Source organism: Paramormyrops kingsleyae, chromosome 11 (assembly GCF_048594095.1).
Source record: "Paramormyrops kingsleyae isolate MSU_618 chromosome 11, PKINGS_0.4, whole genome shotgun sequence".
Taxonomy (NCBI): domain Eukaryota; kingdom Metazoa; phylum Chordata; class Actinopteri; order Osteoglossiformes; family Mormyridae; genus Paramormyrops; species Paramormyrops kingsleyae.
Genome location: NC_132807.1, coordinates 3,886,667 through 3,906,513, shown reverse-complemented (window position 1 = coordinate 3,906,513; position 19,847 = coordinate 3,886,667). Strand labels below are relative to the sequence as shown.

Below are 19,847 nucleotides of genomic sequence, written 5' to 3'. Positions count from 1 at the left end.
CTGCATTTTAGGCTCCCGACTCCCTTCCAGTCACTTTTATTTGTTTTTTCTTAAGTATAATTTAAGGTTGTATAAGGAAATTATAAGGGTATTTTCATATAATCAAAATACTATTGAAAATAACAGGAAATAGTAAAGGCGACTTCTTTAACATTGAAATTATTACCAAAATGTAAAAATATTGCATTTGTACAGATTCCTCTGTAGCTATGCGTTAAAATGTCGATTTACATTCAAATGCTGCCTATTAAAGTAACTGTTGCTTAAAACCTTCCAAAACCCTTATGTCGTTGTTTTTACTCTATCATACTCTACATGGGATTTTACAAACAGAGCTACTTGATGTACAAAAATATACATTAAAATATAGGCAGGCTTATTCTATGAATACAGTTGCGTCTAAATCATAAAAACTTAACAGAATTGGATCCCAGGGGATTTCTTTCACAAAGCGTTCCGTCAAAACGAGATGTGAACCAAACAGACAAGGGCTCTCCAGACAATGCAGATGTTTTATACTTAGCTGCGTGTTTGCAGTATGGTGGCCTCCGTCTCAGATCAGCGTTGTGAGTATAAAGGACTCGTGTACAGACGCTGTGAGGAGAATAAGGAGCGACCGGTCCGGACCTGGCCGCAGGGTCCAGTCAGCACCGGGTTCAAACCCCAGATGGCGAGCGCCGCACCGGGACTGCAAAGTTCATCTCTTCGTTTTATCCTTCGGCTGACTACGTTTATAATGAATATCTGACTTGACGATAAACCGGAAAATCAAGTGATCGAGGTGGATCAGCCATTTATTAATCATTGTTATATGTGGGGCAACACTGGTTGCATGCATGGTTTTCATTCAAAGCAGTAAAAAAGAAACGAGACGGACCGATATGAGCTTTTAACAGTAAGCAGGTCTTCAGCGCGCACTGACCAGCGCCCTCCGGAAACTTAGGAAGCTGCTCCGACACAGAGAACTGCCTCAGGTAAGGATGTTAAAAAACACCTCTTCAGATTTAGGATTACGGTGCTTGTTACAAAACAACTGGCAGTGTAGTTGGGTACATCCAATGCCAGTTTAATCATCATGCGCCTGTAGTCCATCATTAATAGAGACTGTTTTTGTGGTCCCCCCAACCCACACATACCTGAATATCACATTAGAGATTTGAGTTCAGTTTTGTGTATTCGGACACGTGCAGACATGTATGGCGGTCAGTTAGGACATTGACATGTAGCCTAAGGAAATGATTCAGGTTATAAAGCGCTGCGCTGTGTCTAGGTGTCAGGCTGTAAGCCCTGCTGACAGAACAGCTTTACCAACTGAAGCTGGTTGACCAGATTAAGAATTTATGATAGATGACCATCCTATGATGCTTTTGCACCTTTTGCACGTGATCATCTAAGGCCATTTTAGACTAGCTAAATCCTGGTTTTTAGTTTTGCTTTCTGCTGGGAGACAGAAAATTGGCCAACAGACAGCAGAGCCATTCCAGAAGTTTAGCGGTCACTTACTGTACCTCTCATTACTGAAATACTCACATTACGGTTTTATAAGAAACTTCTTTGTTACCCATTTCTTGCTGATTTAAAGGGACCGTGTTCAATATCTAGAAATTCCTGCTCACTGGTTAAGTTACGTCTGTTTTTTTTTTCTTTTAATGAGAGTCATAAACAGTTCTTCTGATTTGTATTTCTCACCGTCTGTGCCGGATATATTTCGACACGTTTCTGCTAGATAGTTTGCCTCTGGATTGTCATAAGCGATCGCTCTTCGAGGTGCATGACGCGCTTTTTTAAGATCAAGAAGCGCAAGTAGTGTGCTCTTCCCGCCCCTCGGTATGCCGCTAACAAAATAAGATTGTATCTTGGGCTCTGGTAAGACCACGAAATGTTTATTATTATTATTATTATTATTATTATTATTATTAACCAGACACGTATGAAATGTTTAATAGGTATAAAAAGTAAATGTGAGAAATAATTATTTTGAATACTTTTACAGAGCCACTAGATATTAATTACTAATGCTTCATAATCCTTTGATCTTAACATGAAATACTACAAAACTGCATACCTTTATGTTTTTGCAGGTGTCATACTTTATTTATGCCACTCGGAGCACTGCTTCTCCTCACAACCTCCTAAGTTGCGGTTTCATTGCTTTGGTGAGCAGTCTGACTGCCCATATCTGCCCCAATGTTGATTTGATAAGCACCTACCAGAAATGAATGGCACCTTTGTTGGACCTGAGATTGTTTCAGAAAAGACAGAATTTGAGCTTAATCTCAGCAGCGGGCTGCCTGCTCCTTCGTTCAATAGGAGCACAGATGAAGATGTTCTGCAGCTCCCCACCTTCTCTACTGCTGCCAAGGTCAGGGTGATCATCACCTTCATCCTTTGTGCCATCTCAGCGGCCTGCAATGTTGCCGTGCTCTGGGCCGCCACCGTCAACAAGCAGCGGAAGTCTCACGTCCGGACGCTGATTGTGAACCTGACCACAGCCGATCTCCTGGTCACTTTAATTGTGATGCCGCTGGATGCCATCTGGAACATCACTGTCCAGTGGCTGGCTGGAGACACGGCCTGCAGGATGCTGATGTTCCTGAAGCTTTTAGCCATGTATTCCTCTGCTTTCGTGACGGTGGTTATCAGCCTGGATCGGCAGACTGCTATCCTGAACCCTCTGGCTATTAACAAGGCAAGAAGAAAAAGCAAAGTGATGTTGACCGTGGCTTGGGTGATGAGCGTGCTCCTGTCGGTCCCTCAGGTAAAGATCTGGGCAATGCGAGCAGATCCAGGCTCCAATCTCACAGTGACTCTCGTTGGACAGCTGGTTCTGAAAAGATGAGAGATGGGTGGATAGATATTGTGATGAGGTACTGACTTTATGTTAATCTCAGTTGCTTTGGGCAAACTGTACACAAACTTTATTTAAATACACACAAGACATGGTGAACAAGTTAAGGTTCTCAGAGATCAGCTCAGCAGTCAGTTAAACTCACGCCTTACCTGAAGAGGAGAACTTATGGACAAACAGATCCCAGATTTAGAAGTCATTCTTCTTATCCCTGGTCTCCACATGGTAGCCACACTCTACATGATGATTCATTTTACTGATGTTAGACTAAGCGTCACAAAAAAACACAAATACAATCAAAAAATTGGGATCTGTGAGCAATTTTTTTTTTAACTACGCCCCCCATTAATCAGAGCGATGTCAGAGTGAAGCGAAAAGTCAGGTACCACTGCTTCCATGTGCTGTGGTCTTTTCCAGATGTTCCTGTTTCACAACGTGACCATCACTGTTCCACAGAGCTTCACTCAGTGCACAACCCGTGGCAGTTTTTCCCGACACTGGCAGGAGACCCTGTACAACATGTGCACCTTTGTCTGTTTGTTTCTACTGCCTCTGGCCATCATGATCTTCTGTTACACAAGGATCTTAATAGAGATTTCCAGGCGAATGACCAAGGGATACTGTAAGGCAACCCAAAGGTCCTAATGCATGCCATGCTCATGTTTGCTGCACCTTAAATAAAACCCAGTGAGAGCCAGGCCCACCAAAATATTACCTATTCTATCCTCCTGAGACCCAAGGAAAAAAGTGTCCTTCAATTTTAGGTTATTTGTCTTTGGGGGAAAGACACCTTAAAATTTAGATTTTTTCAAATTAATTTTTATTTTTAATTTCACAACATGTCCTCTTTACTGTACAACAGGAATAAATATGTTTCCTTACATCAGTGAAAAGATAGATGGAAAAACAAAATGTCCACTACAATGGACATAAATGAATGGATGGGGTCTCAGAAGGCTATAGAAAACGCTTCTGCATGTGAGAAAATAAAAACAGGATACTAAGCATTGTGTTTAGTTTTGCAATTAGAATGTTACAATCAGATCAAATGAAACATGCTTATGTTTAAAAGAATTTGTATCCGTTTCCCTGAACCTAAAATGTTTTGTTCCAGTATCTTCTAAGGAAGTTCATCTCCGCCGCTCAAAGAACAACATACCAAAAGCGAGGATGCGGACTCTGAAAATGAGCATCGCCATAGTGACCTCCTTCATCATTTGCTGGACTCCTTACTACCTGCTGGGGCTGTGGTACTGGTTTTCTCCCGATGGCCTGGAGGAGGCCGTCTCCCATTCCCTCACGCACATGCTCTTCATCTTTGGGCTCTTCAACGCCTGCCTGGACCCAATCACCTACGGCCTCTTCAGCATCCATTTCCACAGGGGGCTGAGGAGATACCGCCACAGAGCCTCCGTCTTGGCCGACTCGGAGAACCTCACCGTCACCACTTCCTTCCGCTGCTCCACCTCCTCTTTTCCTCTGAGACGGCTGACCGCCCAGGCCCAGGATGGACCGGGGGCCAGTGCTCAGCAGCCGCAGCAGGACAGGAAGACCTGTCAGTGCAGCAGCTATCTCACCACATGCCACAGCAGGGAGAAGCAGACCAGTCAGTTCAGTCCTGATAACATGATATGACGCATCTTCACTGCTTTTCTGGCCAGTTATTGTTATGGTCACTGCTCATGTTAAGACTTTCATCGTAATTACCAAAATTACACCTTTGTGTAACAGCTAACAGGTCCAGAGTTGCGTACAGACCTTCCACACTCCTTTGCTCTATGGATATGTTTTTGTTTTTGTGTTTCTTCTTAAGGTGACAATCAGGTGTTGTACTGTCCAGTTAAGCACTACTGTGTGTCCATCGCGTTCATGTCAGGAATCACAAATTTTTTCCCTTCTATGGACCAATTTAACAGACTGAATTTTAAGCTGACATTTCAGTCATGTCCAACTTTTCTTTTACCAAATTTTCTTTCAGTCAAATCCCCCTTCGTTTCAAAGCAATTTTAGTGTTTTACAGTCTCTCAGGGGAATGTCGGTTTTCTGAATTCTAACTTAACTATCAAAATGTAAAAACTCACATTATCAACACTTTCTAAGTATGTTGTATTTTATCATTAACAGGTTATATTTACTTAGACAAGCACTCACCCTTATCTACAGTCATCTGCGTGACACTTGTTTATTACTGTGTTTTTCGATTAAACAAACCCATGAGAGAGACTGATCGTTTGTGCTCTTCATTGCACAGATTAATGGATGTTGTCATGCTTCTGCTTAGCTGTCAGAATAAATTCCAACACTTGCGGCGTTTCTGAGAAGAGTGATTCAGGAATCAGTAATGAGCCTGAACATCAGGCCAGGTGAGGGGAAACGATGCTGATGTGGTTGCCATGGAGCCAGCACCCTGGCGACAGCAGCCCTGTGGGGCTCCACCTTCCTCAGGTGACCTTTCAGCCATGTCTGTGACCTCGAGATAAGGGGAGAGAAACTGAGAGTCATAATCATGTTTCATTGGTTCAGACTAGAGCTGCTGATGGAAGATGAACTATAAGCATTATTAGTCACAACAGAAACAAATAAACCATTTCATTTGTAAATATATGGAATTTGTCCCAGTTTCAGTTAATCACAGAGCAGTACATATTCATATCATCAGTACTGTTACTGAAATCTTCCTGTTTAAATACTGAATAGCACTTACAGTGATTTACTGTATACATCTCCAGCAGCACTCTGACCACGATAAGCAGTCAGAAGGTCTTACTGGTGTTGTGAGGACAGTCTGAATTTAAGATGTCCTCAAAAAAAAAAAAAATCAGAGGAGGATAATCAGAAACACTGTACTGAATCATCATTCATTAATATAAATATTCAACAAAATATTGAACGCCAAAAAAGAACCAAATACTAGAACATTTTAAAGTAAAACCTCTGGAGGTCCAAGGTCAACTGGCTGTCCAACCCCCCAGGGCATGATAACATTATAGAACAATTAAAACTCACAGAGATACAGGTGACTGTTTGGGGATGATATCACTCACATTCCTGCTGCTGTACCTGTTGTAACCAAGGCCCTTTGATGATTGTAAAACACACAGTCACTAGGTTAGTGTTTAGTGGTCCATTTGGACCGAACATACACAACGCTGTGCCGCTGGAAATAGATCATCTCTCAGGCCTTCAGATCTTCAGACTCATTTATGGGTCTTAATGTGTTTTTGGCAGATCACCATTCTCACCTTTACAGACCACTCCATTCAGGCCTCCAACATAGAGTCACGCCGCCAGTTGATTTATCCAACAGCGCAAGACAAAGAGATGTGCACGGTGGCAGGTCTAGGTTGTATGAAAAGTTGCTGTAACTATAAGAAAGCCGACTGCCTGTCCCACACGTTTGACATAAAGGGCTGATTAGCGCCTTTGGGAATTGTCAAGAGGGCATCGAAATGCTGCTGACGATCAGGAGGAGCTCCTGTCAACAAAGCTTCATGAGAACGAGGAGAACATGCGGTCAGAGTTAACTTTCAGGAGCAGAATGATTCTCACGCGTGTAGCAGCTGATGGGAAATTTGAATCACATTGTATCAGATGAAATGATGTGTGAAAGGCCACGTGTGCTGGTTGCTAATGAAGAATTATAAACATTTGTGTTCAGGTCACTGGGAGGGAAGCGCCACATTGGATACAGTGGTAAGTCATCTGCAGAACAGCTTTCTCACTGCAGGAACTGTGCTTCCCGTAGCAGCTACTCCACAAATAATTCATTGTCCCACGAGTGCAATGTGCTTCTAGACTGACGCAATAACAATGGCAAGGAGAGAGGAGATGGCAGGTCCTTCAATTCATGTTTCTGAGTGATGATTCCCCTGACGTTCACTTCTTCCTGAGTGTAGGACCCGTTAGACTGCGGAGTGTCACGCTGCCTGTGTTCATAGACAAGGTCATTGTATGTTCGTAAACCAACAAAAAGATCACATGACCATCATACGCAGAGCTCACGATGACACGCCACCCCTCGGCAAACGCATAAATGCTGTCGTACCTGTGGCAAAAGAAGCCTGTCGCTTGCAACTGTTTACGACAAAATACAACTAGCATAAGGGGTAACAGTGCCATTCATGTAGCACTACAAAAGATAAATATATTAGCATTCTACTACTAAAAGAGAGGAATCATTATGCAAAATGCTATTTACTAATTCATTCTGGAAAATGTCTGTACAGTTTAAGTGCAACTCAAGACACATATTGTTTTCATTCATGCAGAAAAAGCTGATTCCTGCTGAGCTGGTGGCTGCCTTCGGCCCTGTCAGTCTTTCTGCTCAAAGCCATTAACTTTTGACATCTTTAGCAGGTCAACAAGCAAATCATGAGGAAGTCTTTCCAAGAAAGTCATTCAGCTGAAGGTTTTCCCAGGGATGTGAGATGTCACTCAACAAGCCTGCAAAGGACAGGAGCTTCCTGGCAGCGTCGTAACCCTCCTCCACTTCACACCCTGATTACACGAACTCAGTGTACAAGGTGTTCGACACGTCAAAATCCAAAGGACACAAAGAGCAGAGCAAAATTACAGACAAGATTTACTGAAACAAAAGGCTTACAATGTACAATGAAACACAATTAGTACAATGAAAGCGAAAAATGGAAACTGAATACAGTGCAAAGCTTTCCAAAACCAGCAAAACAAACACGAGCAAACACGAGCTACAGAGTACAATAAAAGCACACATTTCACTCTCTGGTCAAACTCCTCTAAGACCATTTCTACTGTGTTTTGGTCAGGTGGCCAGGTTATGTGATGCAACAATCTATCACTCCTTTGTAGGTGACTCGGTGTGTCCAAACTTTTGACTGGTACTGTAGATTAGTCCCTCACCATAGCTGAATGAACATAATTCACCCTGAGGAAGTCCAGACCCCTTGACTGACATCTTTCCCACATATGGAATGGGGGAGAGCAGCCGGAAGATGTGGGCAGGTGGTCCTCCTGAACCATGCAGATATTAAACCAGACAGCTGCCGTTTCAGGTCGTCCTGGTGGCACGTGGGGCTGTTTCTTCCTTGAAGGAGCTTGTGGACGTCCTGGCTTAGGGGTTATCTGCTCCCGTGCGGGTCATCGCCCGTGGCTCTGCGGCTCTCGTTTATTATGCAGACCTCAGGAGTCTTTCTAAATGCTGCCACAAGCGACAGCCGGTTCACATGGAAACGTAGCTGAAAAGGCCCCTTTGAGGTAACGTGAAAACAGCATAAAACCGCATACAAATAAAAACGGATACAAATTCTTTTAAACATAAAACCGCAAAAATGTTAACCATCCCTTACCAATTTTCAAGGTGCTCTGCAGGAGGATAATGCAGATTGGTGATGAGGAAGCAGATTAGATGGACTGTACTTGATAAGAGGGATAAATTCAAGATGCCCTTTAAAAGGAAACACTGCAGCCACATACTGCTCTCAGGAATATAATCACTCTGACTGGAGTCCTGAAGGATGAGTCTCTCACACATGCTGACAGGCGGTGGGGAGCAGTCAGCTTCAGACCACCAGAGCGCTATGGGAGATCATTCTCCTCTGTTACCATCGTGCTTTTTTAAAATTGCTAATTCTCTTCATAAACAATGAATATTAAAAATGGGAGTCATGTGACGTGAAGCAATTATTGTAATTAGACGCGTAAAAATTAACGGCAGATCTGAGCGACATGAAAAAGTACAAAGGCCAAACAATAACCAGATGAAGGTTTATATAAATAGCTGAAAGGAAAGTATTAGAGGTTTAAAATAAACTCATTGTAGTCCCTCCCTGTCACTGAAGATGACAATCGATCACAGAACTAAAATCTGACCATAAAAGACTCTCCAATGTCACTCAAAGCCAAAGCTTGTGACACCAATGAACACAGAGTTAGTAGCATACAGGAAGTACAACAGGAAGGGCACAGAGGAAGTCAGTTTACACCGAGCCAGTGAAATACAGCATCACACATCTGGCCAAAACAGTACTGTGTGGCTGCTAGTAACCAGGCTGTAAGTTAGTTCAGGGTTAGGGGTGGAGACGCAGTGTATGTACCATGGACCATGGAGCTGGACTGTCCGGAGGTACATGGTTACCCTCACTCTGCCCAGGACGACACCTGCATCTTACCCGGCATTCAGGGACATCAACTCCTTCAGGGGTCTCCAGTCATTCCCCGAAAGAGGGGCACTGCTTTCCCCGAAAGAGGGGCACTGCTTTCCCCGAAAGAGGGGCACTGCACTGCTGGAGCTGCATCCAGCTCTGCCTAATAGCCGCGCTTCTGTCCTCGAGAGTTAGCGCCCTGCACAGACACGAGAAGCATACGTCTGTCAAACGTCTGTTATCATTCCGACACCAATAATATGATGATCAGCAGCTCCGCTGGCATGGGGTAGCTGGAGGTAGAGACTCAAGCTATGAAAAGGCCAAAGCTCACAGTGTCTAATAACCAAACCATCCAATATGGACTCTGTAATCAGACTGCATTTCATATTGTCGCTGTCCGATGAAAAACACTCATCTCCAAAAGTACATTATATCAGGAATGTGAAAAAGTTTCCCAGTAACAAAATAAACCTAAAACAATATGAGACACATTAGCAGCACAAACGCACAGTAATCAGTGAACCGTTTAATGTTTTAAATGGACTTATGTGGATTATTGTCAGCGAGGCAAAATGGTCGATGTCAATAAGACACAAACTAATCTTACTTTATATTCACAATTAACAGTGATGTTAGTGAGCTATCTATCAACGTTAAGTTGTTAAAATTGGCAATATAAAGTAATCCACAGAAACGACCACCATGTATACAAATGTTAATTGGAACAAACATAAATACTATGGAAGTAAATCTGTGTCATCACAATTAGAATTTTATATGCCACTGAAATTCTAACATTGAATATACAGTATATGCATTGGAAATATGCATCGGGAATTTGATGGTCCGAATTCACATGCAAAAATACGAGGTTAAAAATATGAGTTATATATCCGGGATACCAAGCCTAAGCAATCGAATCTGTGGCTGCGTTCGACTTGGGCTTAGGTCTGTCTGCAGCTGACGTGACAAGAGCATCTGGCTGCGGCTGCAGGGATGCAGTATAAACTGACTGCAGCCAAGCCGGACAACTTCTACTCCTCATAGTGTGTGAGACCTGACTGCAATGGCCGCACTGCCAGAAGGGTGTAGATAAATCTATACAAATATCACCTGCATGCACATTACTTCTTTTACAATAACCAACTCCTGATACAAACTGTTAGCAGTGGAAAAGAATAAACTATTCTGTATAGTGGCCCTGTGTAAAAAGATAGCTGCCAGGAAAAAGATCAAATACATGTATTTCAAGGAATCTAAGTTTTTATTGTCATGTACGGAGTAAACTCTTACTTGAATGCCTTCTTCACAGACTGGACGATTAAACAAATAAAGCAGCAACATTACAGTAACTAACAATAAATAAACCACTAACTTCCGTGTACTATTAGAGCATTTATGTCATTTATTTAAACTTTATTTTACCAGGTAAATTAACTGAAAAACAGTTGAAACTGCTTTACGTGATATTCGGGAGAAATAGCAGATAACGCCTCGGAACTGCCTGGGATACAAACGTCAGGACCGGAATGCATTGCTGTTGTGCTGTTAGCGGCTGCATGAAGTCGAACGCAGCCACAGATTCCATTGCTTAGCCTTGGTATCCTGAATGTATTTTTAACCTCGTATTTTTGCATGTGAATTCGGACCATCGAATTCCCGATGCATATTTCCAATGCATAAATATTCAATGTTAGAATTTCAGTGGCATATGAAATTAAAATTGTGATGACACAGATTTACTTCCATAAATACTAGTTAAACAGGTGATGTCATAAATAATATTTTCATCGGTCAATTTGATGTCAAACGCTATCGGTAGACAGAGGAGAATATGACTTTTTATTATAGATGGAATTCACCCAATCTTCAAAAAAGTGGACATACATGGTTTTCATTGGACGGCAACGGTATAAAATATGAAATTACTGGATGAAGACAGGACTGTCCGCTGAAGGACCTGCAAAATTCCAGCAGTTTTACCAAATGTACTTGAAATATTGGCCCTAAGGTCAGGTACCTGCTCCATGTGATCTATTGTAATGACTGTTCTGCTTACACCCTGGAGGATGTTTAGAAAAGATACAGAAAGGTTTCAGGTGCACCCAGTGACCTGACCAACTAACCTCTCTTTTAAGTACTGATTACACATGTCCTCCAAAGTCCGCAGCTTCCTTGGTGCCTCTCGCTGAGGCTCCGAGGCCGAGGTTGTTCCGAGGCTGAAAACATAAAGAGAGCTTCCAGATCCTTCCTCATCCTGATCTTCCTCAGGACAGAGATATCTGTCAGCTGGAACAGGAAGGGCTCATTTCAGTCTGAATGTGTTAAATAAAAAAAAAAAAGATACACATACGGCTGTTATTCCTAATTGTTATGCTGCAGACATGCCAAGATAAATAGGAAATCACGCAGATCTAAAACATTTTCATTAGATCATGCCATCTATGGTTTTTGTCAAAATCTGTTAAATATCTAAACAAAAGGCAGACCTGCTGTGTTTAATGCAAACTGGCTCTGAGATTCAAAACAGACTTCGTAAAGTCCATCCGTCCATCCATCTTCTGAAACTGCTTGCCCTATTCAGGATCGCAGAGGGTCCAGGGCAGGGAACAACCCAGGATCGGGTGCCAACCCATCGCAGGGCACACTCACACACCAGTCACACCTACGGGCAATTTGGTAACTCCAATTAACCTCAGCATGTTTTTGCACTGTGGGGGGGAAACCGGAATACTTGGTGGAAACCCCATGAGGGAGAACATGGACACTCCTCACACACAGAGCCATGGCGGAGAACCCTGGCCCTACGGTGTGAGGCAGTAGCACTAATCATTGTACCACCAAGCCACCCCAGAATTCTTAAAGTCTCCTCTTGAAATAGAAGAGAAATCTAGCCTCTCTATGCACACTCATATGTATGCTGGGAAGGGCTCAGACGAAGTGAAAAATGAGCCATTTTGACACTGTACCTCGAACAAACAAGTTCTGGTTCACTGGATCCAGTGTATATACTGGGCTCCATGGAGTTGCAAGGCAGTGGGAAGGTGGCAGAACCAAGGTGGCCACGACTGTGTCATCTGAGGTGTCCAGCAGCACGATGGTGCCATTTCTGTACATGAGGAGAACCTGGGAGGGACACAAAATGCAAGGATCACCCTACTACCGTCAGCAACCAGTCCGAGAAAGCCCTGCCTATGTCACAGTAATCAGCCCCTATGGGAGAGCCCACCGGCAAGTATATTCCCCTGCCTACCTGTGTACCTGTCTCTGCTTCATTTCACAGACTCCAAGCTTAACTGTGCCCCCTGATTGCCAGTCCACATCTCCTGACCTCCGTCTGATTCACCGACTATGAGTACTGCCTCAGTCCATCACCTGACCTCCGTCTGATCCACCGACTATGAGTACTGCCTCAGCCCATCTCCTGACCTCCGTCTGATTCACCGACTATGAGTACTGCCTCAGCCCATCACCCGACCTCAGTCTGATTCACCGACTATGAGTACTGCCTCAGCCCATCACCCGACCTCCGTCTGATTCACCGACTATGAGTACTGCCTCAGCCCATCACCCGACCTCCGTCTGATTCACCGACTATGAGTACTGCCTCAGCCCATCACCCGACCTCAGTCTGATTCACCGACTATGAGTACTGCCTCAGCCCATCACCCGACCTCAGTCTGATTCACCGACTATGAGTACTGCCTCAGCCCATCACCCGACCTCCGTCTGATTCACCGACTATGAGTACTGCCTCAGCCCATCACCCGACCTCCGTCTGATTCACCGACTATGAGTACTGCCTCAGCCCATCACCCGACCTCCGTCTGATTCACCGACTATGAGTACTGCCTGAGCCCATCACCCGACTTCTGTCTGATTCACCGACTATGAGTACTGCCTCAGCCCATCACCCGACCTCCGTCTGATTCACCGACTATGAGTACTGCCTCAGCCCATCTCCTGACCTCCGTCTGATTCACCGACTATGAGTACTGCCTCAGCCCATCTCCTGACCTCCGTCTGATTCACCGACTATGAGTACTGCCTCAGCCCATCTCCTGACCTCCGTCTGATTCACCGACTATGAGTACTGCCTCAGCCCATCTCCTGACCTCCGTCTGATTCACTGACAAGTACTGCCTCAGCCCATCACCCGACCTCCGTCTGATTCACCGACTATGAGTACTGCCTCAGCCCATCTCCTGACCTCCGTCTGATTCACTGACAAGTACTGCCTCAGCCCATCACCCGACCTCCGTCTGATTCACCGACTATGAGTACTGCCTTTCACTCCTTTGCCTCAGCTTCACGATTCGGATTCTGATTGCTGCTCAGTGTCTTGAGCTGTTGAATTTGTGTTTTGTGCTTTTCAATTAAAACCTGATTACTCAGAGCTGATCAGCACCAATGTCCTTCCTTCTGTCTTTCACAACACCTGGAGACACACTCACATGTTTTGACACAGAATGCTTATTAGACAGCAACACTTTTAAATGCATGGAAATATATATAATTCTCAGCAACCCCTTGTTCAGTAATGCCAGAGTCTTTCCTGTAGAATCATCTGTCTTGGCCATCAGGGGGCGCTCACACTCTCATACATACAAATTCACTCATGCGGTCGTTCTGAGTTACCTATTCACATGAAAACTATGGACCTGAATCCTGGAGCCAAGAGAAATCACCACCATCTCCTGACCCACAGGCTGGGAGATCAAAAATGTACACCGTTAACCGTAACATAGTTCTGCACGCAATGGTGTGGAGAGAGTTTGACTGCGGATGGGGGAACACAATTTAACGATATAAAAGCAAAGGTCTATATATTCTGGGGGATAAATTAAGTGAATTTAAATTCTGGGAGGTGCACACCCACAGCAGCCCTGCCTGATCACAAGTTCTTCTCAAAAATGTAAACCATGCTCACCAACATCTGCAGAAAGTGGACTGACAGAACCTCTGTGGGCGGACCCTCTGCATCTGCAGGTCTGTCCAGGAAAGAAACAGCAGTCTGCATGATAACACAAACGGCACTTTGGCTGGCGGGGAAGCTGGGCCTGTCATGAGAGGCACATGTCAGACACATGGCTCTCAGCAACACCTTCAATCACACACTGACACACCACCTTAGACTGAAATCCACAAATACAGCTTGCTGATGATTCTCGTTTTACAGCTGCTTGTAACATGTCTCCCTGGAACGTGGGAGGTCATTTCTAACACGCTCTTTCACCTTGCAGGTCAGTCAGGTTACCTTCCACACAGCTGCATCACCTGGAAATCCATCCCCCTGCCTGCAGTGATCACATGACAATCGGCATTCTTGCAGGTCACCAAGACGTGTATTTTGGGGAAAAAAGGATCTTGGGAAAAGGGCAGACAGTCCAGGAAGTGCAGCTTGTTGAAAGGGCTGTCAGCAGAAACAGAGAGGACGGACCAAGGAAGGCCTGCAGAATCAAAGATCAGATCCACATGAGTCAAACCATCACTGATCGAAAGTGTACCTGGTGTCGATTGTTTCTGAAAGATTTATTTAAATTTGAGCAGCATCAATGCCCATCATGTTTTTGTTATTTAAAATAACGCATAGCACCAAAACGTTTGTGTGGAGCCCATGGTGAAATGCTTATATAATAATAATTTTATCATTATTATATATATATATATGTATGTGTGTGTGTGTGTGTGTGTGTGTGTGTGCATATAAATACCCCTGAAAAACCCCAGATGATTATCCCCCTTTACAGTTGGCACAATGCAGTCTTGTGGAAATCCTTCCCAGAAGAGCGGCAGCTGTTATAGCTGCAAAGGGGGACCAACTCCATATTGATGCCTATAGATTTCCAATGGGATGTCATAAAAGTTCCTCTAGGTGTAATGGCCTGTTGCCCCAACACATTTGTCCATAAAGTGTATATTCATTTTGTTCCTGATTTTTCACCCTGATAATAAAAACACGTCCAAGAAACATTGCGAGCTGTAAAAATAAGCCGTCAGCAGGCAGTCTGAAGACACCAAAGAGAGGGAGCTCACCTAGACACCGGTCCCACACGGTGACTAACCCCCCCATCAGCCCGAGCGCAATGTGACGAGTGCATCTGCTGATCGCCGAGCAGACGATCTCCTGAGCGTTTGGCCACACCACACTGGGCTTGGCTTCATCCTCTGCAGCAAAGAAGGGTACATATAAACATAAAGAAACCATATAATAATCTACATCTATTATTTTAACCATTTATTGATTGTGCTAATCATAAACCATGTATCCATAGAGTGCATTAGCACGGTAAATTCCACAACATCATGTTAAACGATCAGCTCTATGTTTGTTTTTAAATAAGGTCACCTGAGCAGTAACACTGCCCTCTGCTGGCACAAAGCAGAATCTGCATTTTTAAAAAGGCATTAATCAATAATGTATCATTGCGCATCACAAATAAGGGGGCATAACATGAGGTGTACAGCCTACCTGTCGTCTTCTCTTTAGCTCTTTTATGCAGCAGGTACTGGTAAAGATTATGATCGCCTCTCCACCACACACAGACAGCACTAGGTGGACCTAAAGAGATTAACGTTATGGGCCGGCTGCTCTGTTACACAGAGATTCTATTCCCGTACAAGACAAACCATAGTATCACGTACCCGTGTGCCCAAGCGCCTGATAAGTGGCCAAGGGAGATGCCCGTATGGAGAAATTAATGCATGAGTGAACTGTTTTGACGCACCTTGTAGACTTCTGGTCCCGTCTGTGAAGGTGCACAGTCCTCCAGGAAGGAGGAAGAAGAGACTACCCAGGCTGAAGTAACATTCAGATTAAATTAATGACTGACACACACTGAAGGAGCGTTGTATTCTGTAATGTTTTTGTGAAACCCTACAACAGTTTTAATAATGCAACTGCATAATTCATACAAGTTAAAGAGAGTATTTCATTTCTATCTTCAGTATGGAATGTTCAATCAGAGATTATGAGCATATTATGGCTGATTTCCTAAAACAGTGCCTCTCATTCTGCTGTCTACATTAATAGCTCACCGCGCTTTTGCCTTCATCTCACATGTGCCTGTGTCCAGATATTTGCTGTGCACTGATTTAAATATTGCCCGCTGCTCCGCCCATTGTTGAGCACTGATCATGTGATTCAGACCGGAGCCAATCACAGATGCAGTCTTCTGTAACACCTCAAATGGGCATTTTAAAGATGTGCCTGCAAAAACAAAATCAAAGGAAAACAGAATGACATGTGACAGCTGGTATATAACCAAATGCAAATATAAAGCCAAGAGAACTTTTAAAATCTTTATTACTAGATTAATATCTGTAAATTACTTTTGCAACATCACAAATTTACAATCGCTATGGAAACCTCTGAAACGACTCAAACATTGTTCTGCAAAACCGTCCTTCTATTATTTTTTTATGAATACCTGAAAGCATGTCAGGTGCCTTGATTTTTAGCAGTATTACCACTGGTGAAAATTTTGCAACTTCTGTTCCAGACATATTTGTCACCTACAGCATAGGAAAAAGACTGATTAAACATAAAAATTATATGGAGGAAATTCAGTGCTGCACAAGCAAACTTCGGTTTAAAGTTTCAGCAAATTGAAAGAAAGATTTTTTTTTTTAATTAACTGGAGTTATCTGTTGTAGAACTTCGTGCCTACTAATACATCAGAACGCTTCCATCTTGAGGCGATATTGATGGAGTTTCACCTGGTTGCATGACGCTGCTTCCAGCTCTTTCAGCCATGACACTTTGGGGAACCGATACATTTCAATCCAAGAATCACCATTGCCTGGCCAAAGAAATTAGACAGTTACTGAGTCTCAGTAAAACAGGGGAATGTGTTTTATTGCTGCTACAGAATTTTTATTGGAGCCTGTGAAAAACAGGCATGACCATCTTAAATCCATCCATTCCCAGGTTTGCCGCAGTGAGCCCATAAACACACGATCGCAACAAGCATAGACCCCATTCCAGGAAATGCGAAGCCGGGAGCAGCCAACATCATGTTACACACACCAACACGTGCACACGCCACATACGACTTATAACCACTGATTCACCCGAATCACATTTTTGGAGCAAGCTGGAGGACACCCCTTTAAGTCTGGTGGGAAAGATGAAGCTACACTACCAGTTAAAAGTTCTTGCACACAAAAAGATTTTATCACTTTTCCATTTACTTCATAAGCTGCAGATTTTTTTTTATTCTTGTTAAGCATTGGAAAGTTGAGTGAACAACTTATAAATGAAAATATAAGTCAAATAAAACAAGTTTCCATTATAACATGGAAAGATTATGTAATAGGTTGTGTTAACTGGTTGTGTGGTGATGGCATAGTCAGATTCTAGGCTGTCCTTTAACTTTAAATGCACTAGTTCTAAAATATGCAATGCAGAAAAAGTACTTACAATCAATCAAAACTGCCGCATAATCCCCACCTTCAGACAGTTCAATCTTTGTACAGTTGTTTCTTTTATTTCTTTCTTTCTGCATTTAATTAGAAAACAGGTATAAATATAGTATGAAATATCTATTCCCATAAATACTGACATTTTACTGAAATGTTCAATTAACATCTAGACTTACTGTCTCATTGATTAACTTAATTAAGTAAATATAATCCGCATAATAAGCGAAGACTCGGGATACACCTAGAGGGATATGACAGAATCTCCGTAAGACAGCATCATCTTCTCAGCATCTCCACACAGTTTGGTCTCCTACCTAGTTTTCAGTTACAAGGAGAAAGAACGTTTTATATTTCTTTCGAATAATTTGTGTTAAAAATCTGGTAAGATCATTTACCCATGTCGTCCACAGTAGCTATGAGATAAGCCATCTCTCCAAGACAAGTGCAATGAATGGAGATGATTTCAACCCTGTCCTGCTCCCACGTGGCAGTGCGCACGTGACCGACGGCACTGATCACAGAAATCCCACAGGAAAATCCCACAAATACGTACTTCCCATCATCCGTGCATGCCAGACAGTTCGCTTTCACTGGAAGCTACATGTGAACAAAATGTTTGTTTGCAACTTGTCACTTTAATTCATTTAAACAAACCGAAATATTTCAGGTCCAATGGAACATGACATGACATGGATTTTGTATTTTTGTAAATCACAGAGATGAGTGAGATTCCCACCTTAACTTCATCTGAAAACTCCACCTGTGGGATTTTTCTCCTGGACCGCTCGGTCACTCTGGCGGCCTCTCTGTCTGAGATGACGCCCCAGGCCCTGTCGAGGACGCCATCCAGCACCTTGCCAATCATGCGGAAGGGCTGTGGCAAGGAGTCATGCAGCAGGTCAGGATCCACACGCTCCTCATCCGCGCTGTCCTCGGAGTCCCAAGGCTCTGGGATTCCTGTAGGGACCTTCCTGGTGTACACTGGCATCCTAAATAAAAACGTATACAAAAGCGAACAAAAAAAGAGTTTCAATAATTTTTATTAACAGCAGAAAAAAATCTCTGTGATTAACAAGGCACCTGATACCGTGCCTAACATTTTATTACTTTTACGAAAACCTTCGCGTGTCACTCCCTAAATTAGAAACGTCATTATATAACGTGAAACATTATATAATGGCGAAACAAAGACTGCAACCTCAAACATTTAAAGCAGCACCGAAGAGCTTAAAAAAACTAACGCTCTAAAGAATAAGGTATGGCAGTATTACTTTGCTCGTCCAAGCTTTTTCGGTTTCATTGTTGATATGTCGCCAAGGCAACGGGTGCAGGAAGTTTCCCTTACAGAAAGCAGTCCGCACGGAAGGTTCCTAAGTGCAACTATATTCGTAAAAAGCGTTCCGATTCGTTGTTAATATGGGTATTGTATTGCTAAAATGTCGTAAATGTACTTGTATTTATTAACAGTATAGATATATGTAAACAACTGAGAGTTGGCTTGAGTAGTTCACTAACCTTCAAAGTCAAACAATGCAGTCTACATAGGTAGCTAGACAGCAGTGCTGAGGAAATGTATTTGCTTCATTCATTCATTCCATGATACCCTATGCAGGGTCGCAGGGTCGCAGGGCTCCGGAGCCTGCTTCATAAAATTGTATTGAAAATGTATATTTATGTATACATTCACCATTATAAAAAAAAAAAAAGATGCAAGTTGCCAAACATGAACTATTTTTTCAGCTTTTTTTGGATTTCACCATACCTAGCAAGGCCAGTATACATATTCCCACCACTGCCAGCACAGTGCACTTAATAACACACATCAAAGACACATTTAATAAACAATTCTCCTATACGCTACACACACACAAAAAGTGTGAAGCAGTACCTCTCCTTCTCTTTTTGATAATGTGCGCTCTCGACCCAAACATGATTGACAGACGTTTTCACCATTCAGAACGTGAGTTCAGCCATCAGGCAAGATAAACTCACTTGTTCGCCAGTATCCCTTATTGGTTTGTAAACAAGGTATTGACATAGGTTTACTCTAAGCAAAATAGCCAAGAGTTTTATTTCAAAATAATTTATTGGGCACTGCTTCATTAGGTCACCAGTTCAACTGCTCATTGAAGCAAATGTCTAATCAGCCAATCATATGTTAGCAGCATCATGTATAAAATCATACAGATACCGGTAAGAAGCTTCATACCAAAAGTGATTTAAGTGACTGTGAATTTGTCTTCAGGCACAACCATCTTTAGGGTTTACAGAGGCAGGGCTAAAAAAGGAAAAACCACTGAGTGAGCAGTGGATCTCTGAGTGAAAATGCCTTTTTGATGGCAGAGATCAGAGAAGAATGGCCAGACCAGTTCATACTGATAAAAAAAAAAAAGCAACAGTAACTCAAAGAGGCACTTGTTACACCCAAGGTATGCTGAAGAACAGCTCTGAAT

General features: G+C 43.0%; 2 protein-coding genes and 1 long non-coding RNA gene across 12 annotated transcripts; 1 reads left to right on the top strand and 2 right to left on the bottom strand.

The window, feature by feature from the left end:
* Positions 1–298: 298 nt before the first annotated feature.
* Positions 299–5,071, top strand: LOC111859388 (putative gonadotropin-releasing hormone II receptor). 2 transcript variants are annotated; one of them, XM_023842008.2, is made up of 4 exons: positions 299–974; positions 2,082–2,758; positions 3,266–3,470; positions 3,963–5,071. In XM_023842008.2, exons 2-4 carry the CDS (start codon positions 2,216–2,218, stop codon positions 4,481–4,483), a joined length of 1,269 nt encoding a protein of 422 aa, XP_023697776.1. In that variant the 5' UTR covers positions 299–974; positions 2,082–2,215; the 3' UTR covers positions 4,484–5,071. The 2 variants fall into 2 exon arrangements, with proteins under 2 accessions (XP_023697776.1, XP_023697777.1); XM_023842009.2 differs by lacking the exon at positions 299–974 and adding an exon at positions 1,238–1,866.
* Positions 2,715–3,322, bottom strand: LOC140593426 (uncharacterized). The gene is made up of 3 exons (XR_011993742.1): positions 3,235–3,322; positions 3,001–3,084; positions 2,715–2,827 (listed from the first exon to the last, which is right to left on the bottom strand). It is a non-coding gene; the product is annotated as an uncharacterized lncRNA (long non-coding RNA).
* Positions 5,072–7,413: 2,342 nt separating the features above from the next.
* wdr93 (WD repeat domain 93) lies at positions 7,414–18,729 on the bottom strand. 9 transcript variants are annotated; one of them, XR_002841813.2, is made up of 17 exons: positions 18,666–18,729; positions 18,131–18,383; positions 17,790–17,991; positions 17,571–17,635; positions 17,393–17,471; positions 16,690–16,772; positions 16,401–16,485; positions 16,009–16,180; positions 15,699–15,769; positions 15,443–15,532; positions 15,007–15,138; positions 14,228–14,420; positions 13,901–14,030; positions 11,940–12,096; positions 11,097–11,259; positions 8,173–9,166; positions 7,414–8,073 (listed from the first exon to the last, which is right to left on the bottom strand). XR_002841813.2 is itself a non-coding variant. In XM_023842000.2 (17 exons), the coding sequence occupies exons 1-16, from the start codon at positions 18,692–18,694 to the stop codon at positions 9,034–9,036; spliced, it is 2,037 nt and encodes a 678-aa protein (XP_023697768.2). In that variant the 5' UTR covers positions 18,695–18,729; the 3' UTR covers positions 7,414–8,073; positions 8,995–9,033. The 9 variants fall into 9 exon arrangements, 8 of the variants coding, with proteins under 8 accessions (XP_023697768.2, XP_023697767.2, XP_023697771.1 ...); XM_023842000.2 differs by having other exon boundaries at positions 8,995–9,166; XM_023841999.2 differs by having other exon boundaries at positions 7,414–9,166.
* Positions 18,730–19,847: the final 1,118 nt, after the last annotated feature.

What these genes read in the sequence shown, in the direction of transcription:
- LOC111859388 (XM_023842008.2), top strand. Translation starts at nt 2,216, where the DNA reads ATGAATGGCACCTTTGTTGGACCTGAGATTGTTTCAGAAAAGACAGAA. An exon ending in TGCTCCTGTCGGTCCCTCAG is followed by an intron (nt 2,759 to 3,265) that starts GTAAAGATCTGG and finishes GGTCTTTTCCAG; the next exon opens with ATGTTCCTGTTTCACAACGT. An exon ending in GCGAATGACCAAGGGATACT is followed by an intron (nt 3,471 to 3,962) that starts GTAAGGCAACCC and finishes GTTTTGTTCCAG; the next exon opens with TATCTTCTAAGGAAGTTCAT.
- wdr93 (XM_023841999.2), bottom strand. Translation starts at nt 18,694, where the DNA reads ATGAAACCGAAAAAGCTTGGACGAGCAAA. An exon ending in TCCACTTTCTGCAGATGTTG is followed by an intron (nt 12,097 to 13,900) that starts GTGAGCATGGTT and finishes TGTCCCTCCCAG; the next exon opens with GTTCTCCTCATGTACAGAAA. An exon ending in AATCAGTACTTAAAAGAGAG is followed by an intron (nt 9,167 to 11,096) that starts GTTAGTTGGTCA and finishes GTGTCTGTGCAG; the next exon opens with GGCGCTAACTCTCGAGGACA.